The following is a 9388-nucleotide window of genomic DNA, read 5'->3' on the forward strand; positions in this document are numbered from 1 at the left end:
GTCGGCGGCGCGGCGCGGAGCAGCGAGGACGAGGTCCGGGTCAGACGTCCGGCCAGGTAGGCGGCCCGGGCCGGAGGGGGCGAGCCGAGCCCCGGCGGGGAGTGGGGAGGAGGCCCGGCTGTATGCCGGGGCACCATGGGTTTAGGGGTGCCGGGCCTGGGGCGGGACCGCACCCGCGCCGGAACAGGCCAGGATCCCGGCGCCGCAGCCAGTCTTTCTCCTGTCTTCTCCTGCCGCCAATCTGACTCACTGCACCTGCTTTCCCTGGGCTCGGGGCCCGGAGCCCGGCCCGACAGTAAAGAGCTCGACGCGCTAGCTGTCGGCCGTTGGCCCCGGCCTGCCTCTGCGCCTCGTCTCTTTGGAAGTTAGAACGGAGCGGCTGGGAACCGCAAGTTTATGTGTCGATGCACGGTTAATGTTTTGCCATATTCCAGAGACCAGGCAGGGTAGAAGTGCAGCAACCGACATTTGCCACACCTGAAACGGAGCTGCCGAACTGCTTCTAGTGGCCAGGCCTCCCTCCCTCTGCCTCTTTCCTTTGGGGTGAGGTGTCTAGCTAGGAGGTCCCTTCCTCATTCTTCTGGAACACCCCCGGCCTCTTGGTGGGCGAGGAGTCTCCCCTTTGGGAAATCCTTTCCCCTCGGGTTGGCCGTGGTAGGCCCTGAACTGTGGGTACAGGGGTTGGAGAATTAAGAGGGGGAAGGGATCTGCTGCTGCCTCTGACACCTGGGTATGGGGAGGCACCCCCCGGTTGTCCTGAACCCCAGGGCACCACAGAGAGGAGGATCCAGGTGGACCCCGAAGTCCCAGCTATATCTTTAGAGGCTGGCACCCCTCACAGGTCTTTCTCCCTTTTGGTTGCCCCTCTCCTCTTTCATGCCACCTTGGCTTTGACGATTTTCTGACTCATTAAATGAAGCTCTATCTTATCTGGGTTCTGTTCCTTCGTTTTCATAGCAAAATCAAATAAAAAACCCACAAAGCTTTGCTACCTTCTCATACATATCTTGATTTCTTCTGTGCAATTGAATTGAGGCAGAAAATACAGGCAACTTGTAAATGCCAAGGGAGCCCCATACACAGAAAGGGCTGCTACAACCTCCCACCCCATCCCTGGGCAGGAGGGGCCTCCAGGACCTGAGCGGAGGCTTTCCTTGTCCCACTGCTTCCCTGCCTGCGCCATCTTCCCTTGGGCGGCTTTTAATACAAAGTGGTTCTAATGCTAGAAGACTTTGGTGGAGGAATTCACCCCAGATCCAGGGCTTTCTGCCCAAGTGTGGGGATTCTTGGTAGGCAGAAGGGAGGGTGTGCACTTATTAGAGGGAGTCATGCTGTCTGCTGCCATCTGGCCGTCTACAGCCCCAAACCTCATGTGTCAACAGCTTCTGAACTGTGACTCTTCCTAAGGTGCTGTTAGAAAAAGATTTAGTTTTTGTGAGATTGCTATTTACCTGAATGCCTACTATGTGGCCGGCAGTGTGCTAGCACTGGTACATACTCTGCTTCATCTTTGCTACAGGCCAGTAAGGTGGATCTCAACACGCCCCTACCTTTTGGAAGAGGAATCAGGCTCATAGAAGGCTCTTGGCTCCCTGTCATGAACAGTGGGGCTGGCTTTGAAATCACATCCATCTGACCAGGGCTGCATTGTGACATTCTCCTTCCTCCATTAAAAAAAAAAAAAAAAAAGATAATTGTATTTTACAATCACAACAGTATAAAGACAAATATAGTCCAGGCTGGATTAAAAAATAAAATATTTTATTCAATCCTAGTTTGTTTTTTCTTATGATTTTAACAGAAATCAACACCTTTTTTTGTGAGTCCCTACAAGTATTGAGAGCCCTGACACTGAGCCCCTGGACCTAATGGAGAACTGGGCTCTGTGTCTGACCTCAAGCTTCCTTCCTGGGGGTTACTTGGGTGCCAGTGGTAAGAGAGTGCCCCATCTAACAGCCCAGCCCTCATTTTGCCTCATCTTTCATCACATTCGAGGATATTCCAAGACAATTGAGTCGTTTACCCCTTGTACCCAAGAAAGACCTAGCCCCCAACAAAATCTTTTCTAACCCGATTAAAATGCTGCTGCCGATAAGGTCTGCGGCCAGGCCAGGCTCCTGCTTCCAGGCTGTGGACGTGTGTGGTGTCTGGTCCTCATAATGAGATTAGGCCTGGTGGCCTTTCAGTGAAGCCCCCTGGGCTCAGGGAGGGAGAGGGATGCTTGTTGGCACGTTCAAACCCTGCGGCAGCTCCTAGCCCTGGTGGTTCAAGTTAAGTGGGGTCTGACTGCAGGTGTGTGGGGGCAGGTGTGTGACGGTCACAGCCTGAGATTCCAGAAGCTGCCAGAGACCCTAAATCCCCATCCTGTGCTCTGACAGGAAGGAGGGCAGCCGAGTAAGGGTCCACATGAGCTCGCACAGGTGCTTGGTCTGGAGGGCCAGGAAGCCTTTGGGGTGCAGGTGGGCTGCTTCCGGGCCCTTGACGTTGCTGCCTGCATGGTTCTGGGAACACAGGAGGCCACAAAGCTGCCAGTGTTCTGAGGTACCACCATTAGGAAAGAGGGAAGGGTGAGAGAAGGAAGCGCAGGGGTAGGATTCCACGGCATTTGCTTACTAGGGAGTGAATCCCAACTGATTTCAGGGCTAGCAGACTCACCCACCGTTTGTGGGTGAGTCGGATTCCAACCAGAGTCCTCGAAGTATCTTCTCTGCACCCCTCGTTGTTGGAAGCAGCCCGTCTGTGCACAGAGATGTGCTGTCAGTTACAATGAACCGCAGAAGTGATGGGCAGCTACGTTGCTGAAGGGGTCTCAGCTCATTTTCCGTGAAGCACAGAACCTGCTCGGAGCTTTGTCTTTTCGGTCTATCTGGATTTTTTTCTCTTAGAGCTTATTGGCTGTGAGGCTCCCCTGCCCGAGGGGGACTGGTCTGGCTCCTTTGTGTTTTCCTGTCATCCCTCATACTCAGGTTTAGAACCACCTTCAGACTGGAAGGTGCGACAAGGGGACTGCTTAGGCTTCGCTGAGTCCGTGGTCATTCTTTATCTCTGACTTCCTCTGGGACACCTCGTTACGGGGGCGAAGTAACCAGGAGAGATGCCTCTGGAGCAGCTGTCATGAAGATCCTGCAGTAGTCTGTCCCTGTCATCTCTTCTCTCTAACCTGCCCGCTTCTACCTGTAGCCTTTTCTCCCCAGAAAGCCCATGCTTGAAGTAATGGTGGGTGTGAGCTGCCTTATTAGAGTGGGTCCTCGAGGGGGTGAGGCAGGCCCAGGAGGATGGCATGGGAGGGGAGAGGCTGTCCCAGGGCTGTGTTTCCGAGCAGTCAGGTCCTCTGAATCCTGGCTTCAGTGCCGAGGAAGCTTTCCAATCTCGCCTAGTTACTGGCGTTAGAAAGCGCAGAGCCACACCCCTTAGTGGGCATCCCCTGTAGGATGGCCACTCCAGCATGAATCCAGAGTGCCCAGTGGAGTTTAACGCAGGGGCCCTTTACTCTAGAATCTGCCTCTGCTCTGCATCCTGTCTGCAAGGCCCAGGAAGGCGGGGGCCACGTCTCGTCTCTACGTTCCAGCATCCAACAGTGTGGTACTGCTTTGCAGGCACTTGATAAACAACTGAGTTGAGCAGTTCTTTGCCACGGATGATTTTGGACAAGTCATTTATCCTCTTGTCCAAAATCATCTGCAGCAGAATCCTCTTGGGCTTCTCTGGTGGCTCATACGGTAAAGGATCTGCCTGCAATGTAGGAGACCTGGGTTCGATCCTTGGGTTGGGAAGATCCCCTGGAGAAGGAAATGGCTCCCCACTCCAGTATTCTTGTCTGGAGAATTCCATGGACAGAGGAGCCTGGGGGGCTTTAGTCCTTGGGATCCCAAAGAGTCGGACAAGACTGAGCGACTAACACCTTCACTTTCACTATTTATCCTCTTTGAGTCCCAATTTACTCACGTGTCAAATGGGGGTAATACTCCTGTTACCATCATAGATTATTGTGAAGACTGAAAGAGAGAACTCAGGAAGAGCTGAGTACAGAGCAGGGCTCCCGCCCTTGAGGCACAAAAGCTCACATCTCCAGGCTACCACCTCAGGGTGCAAACAGCACTAGGGTTCAGACTCCCAGGGGACTCAGGAGGTTTTCAGTGAGGACATTAAAGCCACGTTTTGTCATCACACTGTTGCCTCGTGTTTTCAGCACCACCAGGTAAGCCTCCATTTCTCAGCAGCTGCTGGGTGTCCTACAGTTTTTGTTTTTTTTCCGGGCACAGCTTGCAGCATGTAGGGTCTTAGTTCCCCAACCAGGGATCAAACCTGCGCCCTCTGCACTGGAAACTTGAAGTCTTAACCACTGACTGCCAGGGAAGTCCCTGTCCTACAATTTAACTCAGCACTGACACTACCTAACTGGAGACAGGGTTAGATCTCAGAGGTTAAGGGCTTAGTCCCATGAGACTGTCCCCTGACCCCATTCAGATGCTAACTGCAAGTCCAGGTAGTCACCGGTGCTGCTGACTAATAGGCTACAGATCAGAGCTTCCCATGACCCCCTTCTCGGGTTCAGTTCATTTGTGGACGTGTTCACCAACCTGGGAGCTCTCCAAACCCTGTCCTTTGGGGGTTCAAGGAGGCTTCGTTATACAGGTCCGATTGATTAAATCATTGGACGTTCGTGGCTGAACCCAATCTCCAGCCCCTCTCTCTCCCCAGAAGTCAAGGGCGGGACTGAAAGTTCCAACCCTCCAGTCACAAGGTTGGTTCCCCTGGTAACCATCCCCTAGTTTTCTAGGGGCTTTATTAACATAGTATAATATTAACATAACAAAGGAAACGTTTAAGGCTTTCTTCACATTGAAAATTCCTAGGGTTTTAGATGCTCTGTTGCATACATTTCTTATTATAAATCAGAGTACCATGGCTAAGAAGAGAACTCCCACTTCTGCCCATCTCATGATGAGACCAGTTGGGAAGGGAAAAAGCTGGCTGTGGCTTGCGTCACAGCGGAGTGGCTCAGGACCCAGGAGTGCTGTTCTCTGCAGCCCTGAGCCCCGCTCTGTCCTTGCTGTCTAATGGGAGGGCAGACTGGCAGGTCGGCTGGGGCAGAGCCCATTCTTTCTGTTCTTCCTAATTCAGAGCTAATCAGATTCTGACTGTGCCCCGGGCTCTCAAGAGGAATCTAATAAAGGAGAGGAGGACAGCATCTCCCTGTTCAGAACAGTTTTCCTGTTGGAGTCGGCGCAAGGGATCAGATCCCAGAGGACACCCAAGGGGGAGGCGGATGCAGTCCCTGCCTGCAGGGAGCTCACAGGGCTCCGCTGCAGAGAGGCCCATGTGGGCTTAGCTCAGGGCAGGACTGGGGTAAGTAAGCCCTAGGCCAGCCTTGGGGACAAAGCGGTGAACAAAATGCCCATTTCAGGTCGTGGGGCAGGAAGCGCAGGGGAGCATGAGGTGGAGGGGTTACTGCCAGGTTGCGCTGTCAGAGCTGTGGCCTGGGAGCACCTCCGCCAGTGGACTTGGTAGGAAAACAGTGGGCTGTGGGTGGAAACCCGCATGGCGTTAGTTAAGGAGTTGGCATTTGACCATCACGTGTTGGTGGCCCTTTGTGCCTGGAGGGGCAACAAGACTGGGGAGCTGGCTTTGTCCCTGTCCCTGTGGGTCAGGCAGATGAGGGTAGGGAGGGTAGGGAGATGGGGGCAGAAGTTCTAGCCCTGCTGGGTGGCGGCAGTAAAGGTGGCTGGGAGGGAAGTGCTGGCGAGGCCTGGGGGAGATGGCCACACTGGCGACCTGGGGGTCAGGAGAGGAATGTGGCTTTGGATGTGTGGACCTTGCAGTGCTTGGGGGATGTCCAGGTAGACGTGTTAGTGGACAGCTAGATTTGGGGTTCAAATTTGGAGGAGAGGCAGACTGGCACTAGGGTTAGCAGTCTCCAGCGTGGGTATTGAGCTGATGATGAGCAAGCGAGAGTTCCTGAAGTGTGGCATCACTGTGTCCAGGGCTTCTGGAAGCAGGCGGTGCTTCGGGAATGTATTTTGACAGAATGTATCCAAAATCTAAAAAAGAACCTAGCCCTTGCTCAGGATCCCATTTAGGAATTAGGTGTGCAGCGATGATAACCTAGTGTTGTCTAGAAAGCTGGCTAAATATTTAACAACAGGAGGTAAGGGATTGGTTAAAATATGAAACTGTCGTGTAATAAGACAACCATGATGTGGATGTATGTTCACTGACACGAAAAGATGTGCGTGGTCTAGAATTAAGTGAAGAAAGGTTAAAAATTGGTACGGTCATGTTTCTGTAAAAGAAAGTATGAAAAGGATATAAATCAAAACACTGATTACTTGTAATTTCTCTCTTTTGTTTTTTTTTTTTGCTTATCTGTATTTTACTACAGGGAGTGGGTTATCAACACTGCCTGCCCGGCCCCCACTTTAAAAAACGGTGGCATTGCCAACAGTAGTCCAAGGTGGCCGAGGGAAGTGGGGGTAAAGATGGTCCGCTTACCAGGAGGACACGGCCTGATCGACCAGACACTAGTTCTCTTGAGCTGCACAGGGTAGAGGGTGAAAAGTGAAAGTGAAAAGTCAGTTGCTCAGTCGCATCCGACTGTTTGCGAGCCCACGGACTGCAGCCTACCAGGCTCCTCTGTCCACAGGGTTCTCCAGGCAAGAATACTGGAGTGGGTAGCCATTTCCTTCTCCAGGGGATCTTCCCCACCCAGGGACTGAACCTAGATTTGCTGGCAGATTCTTTAGTGCCTGAGCCACCAGGGAACCCACTGTGCTCAGTATGTATTAGGAGGGATCCCACAATGTGTTAGTCAAACCTCTCTGCTCAGCTGCTGTTCTCTGCCGGTAATAAGGAAGAGGGTGTTTCCAGGGCCACTGGGAGAGGCTGGGGCAGTGCAAGAGGCGAGCCAGGGGAATGGAGCGCTGGGCCCTCTGGGAGCCCTGGCGGAGCCTTTCTGTGGCCATAGGACGCGGGCACCGAGGCTATACTTGCTTATCCACTGCTTCCTCTCCTCCCATCCCCCCTGGCTGCCACTCCCGCCTGAGTGTGGGAAGAACCAGCAGGTTCCGGGTGAAGAGCTGGCACACAGGCCTGTCGGAGCTGGGGCTTGGCTTTGGCGACAACCAGGCCTGGGCAGAGGAGCCAGGAAATGGCTCCCACTGGCCCCTGGGCTTGGCTTCCCCAAGCCCCATTGAGACCTCTCCCCTCCCAACTGCCCCCATTCCTTGTCTGCTGGGTGGGAGCAGTGACACACATGCTCTGGCACCGAATCCTTGTGAGCTACGTTGCAGGGCTTACCTTGCAGGGCTCAGTTCAGGAAGCCTGGCTTGGGAGCAGTGCAGGCCCACCACCCCAGGTGTGGCAGGGAGGAGCAGGCGGAGGCAGGAAGGGAAAGGGCTGCTTGAAGGCTCCTGTCTCCCACGTCCTTTCTGGCAAAGCAACTCAGAGCACATCCCTCTACTGGCTGCTGCCACGCTGCTGGGGGCTGCTCTGTTGGCAGGACTTCTCTCACCTGGGGCTGGAGCTGAAACAGCAGGCAAGGGGGAGTCAGGCTCCCATTTCTCACCCCAGATGCCCTTTATGGTTCATCTGGAGGAAAAACTCTTGCATCTTCAAGGAATGTGCTCACTTCTCTGTATTTCACCCATGAACCCGACCTGAGAAAACCCAGGGCCTCGTGAAACAAAGCACTGCCGTGGGGCCCTCCTGCTCTCCTCAGAATGTGGAGGACCTTGACTTGCACCCTCACTGCAGGTGGAAGTGCAGCCAGGTGTGGTCCAGTTCTGCGGGAAGCCAGGCCCCTCCCGCTGGATGCTTGCTACATGAGCACAGAGGCCGGGGATCGGGCTGAGAGGGAGGAGGCAGGCGGGCACGGGGCGGATCTTTGGAGGCTGTGAGCCATTCTTCTGAGCTCTTCCATCTTCTCCGCAGTAGCCGCCTCAGCATGGAGGGCCCTGCCAGCCCAGCACGTGCCCCCGGGGCGCTGCCCTACTACGTGGCCTTCTCCCAGCTGCTGGGCCTGATCGTGGTGGCCATGACTGGCGCCTGGCTTGGTATGTACCGAGGCGGCATTGCCTGGGAGAGTGCCCTGCAGTTCAACGTGCACCCCCTCTGCATGATCATAGGCCTGGTCTTCCTGCAGGGAGATGGTGAGTCTCTGGGTGACACCACCTGGGAGCGGGTTTGAGGGACCCTTTCACCCCAGAAGCTGGCTCAGAGCCTGGGGACACTGGGAATCCAAATCAGGGCCCCCTGAAGCTGCTGGGTGGCAACTCCATTCTGACTTAAAGGTGTGTGTGTGTGTGCTGGGTGGCAACTCCTTTCTGACTTAAAAGTGTGTGTAGATGATGGACTTGGCAGAGCTATAGCTCCTCTCTCTGGGGTAGGATCCAGGCTGTGGTTGGCCATGCACTCTGCCTCAAGGCCAGGAGGCCATGGCCTTCTCCTTCTAGAAACAAGAAAACTGGATCTATCCATTTTTCCTCGAGGTGGTCCTGGTGTCAGCAACCCCTTCAGCAGCAGGATCCTAAGAGGCGTTCCCCAGGCCCCCTGGCCCTGACCACCTCAGCCGGAAGAGGGGAATTCACTTGGGATCACAAGGTTCTGCTTTGAGAACCAGGGGTTTCCCAACCAGGGAGCCCGCTTGCTAAACGTAGTGAATATGTGATCAGGGTGCTGGACAAACTGAAGACCATCAAAGCTAAGGGGTGAACTCAGAAGTACGTGGCACCTTGGTGTGCCTGCTTGATGAGCCTAAAACAGCCTGGAATACCCGGGGACAGCTGATAAGAAGGTGCGGGATGGGCGCGCCAGGGCGCAGGAGCCTTGTTTTCTTCCCCCTTCCTGTGGCTGGGGTACCTGGACAAGCCCTAGACTCAGGTCCCCTCTTCAGCCGAGGGTGTGTCTCCTCGCTGCCCTGGCCGGAGGGCTGCGGGCTGGGGTTAGCGCGCTGACCTTTCCTTTCTCTCGGCCCACAAGCCCTGCTGGTTTACCGCGTCTTCAGGAATGAGGCCAAACGCACCACCAAAGTCCTGCACGGGCTGCTGCACGTCTTCGCCTTCGTCATCGCCTTGGTGGGTGAGTTGGGGGTCGGCGCGCCCTTCCTCCACCTCTGCTGACTTGGGGAAGTAGCTGCTTCACTGTCCAGTCCCTGCCCCTCCCCAGCAGCCCCCCAGGTAGGGACACTGGGTGTTGGCAGCCACCGAGCCGGGACTGGAGCCCAGAAGTCCCGGCCAGGCAGGTTTCCCTCGGGTCACCGCATCCCCTCAGTCCCCATCAGCCTTGTCCTCTCTACCCCCGCCTCCCGCCAGGCCTGGTGGCGGTGTTCGAGCACCACAGGAAGAAGGGCTACGCCGACCTGTACAGCCTGCACAGCTGGTGCGGCATCCTG

At 55.0% G+C, this 9388-nt stretch overlaps 1 protein-coding gene across 1 annotated transcript in view; it reads left to right on the forward strand.

Annotated features, from left to right (window-relative positions):
- The first annotated feature begins 6 nt into the window (after nucleotides 1-6).
- LOC105000615 (cytochrome b561) overlaps nucleotides 7-9388 on the forward strand; it is a 10319-nt gene continuing 937 nt past the window's right edge. Inside the window, exons 1-4 of the mRNA XM_010856561.1 lie at nucleotides 7-56; nucleotides 7930-8147; nucleotides 8977-9075; nucleotides 9309-9388. Coding sequence (XP_010854863.1) covers nucleotides 7943-8147; nucleotides 8977-9075; nucleotides 9309-9388 — 384 coding nt within the window. The 5' untranslated portion in view covers nucleotides 7-56; nucleotides 7930-7942. The remainder of the gene's footprint in view (nucleotides 57-7929; nucleotides 8148-8976; nucleotides 9076-9308) is intronic.

Source organism: Bison bison, unplaced genomic scaffold, assembly GCF_000754665.1.
Source record: "Bison bison bison isolate TAMUID 2011002044 unplaced genomic scaffold, Bison_UMD1.0 scf7180017864371, whole genome shotgun sequence".
Lineage (NCBI taxonomy): Eukaryota > Metazoa > Chordata > Mammalia > Artiodactyla > Bovidae > Bison > Bison bison.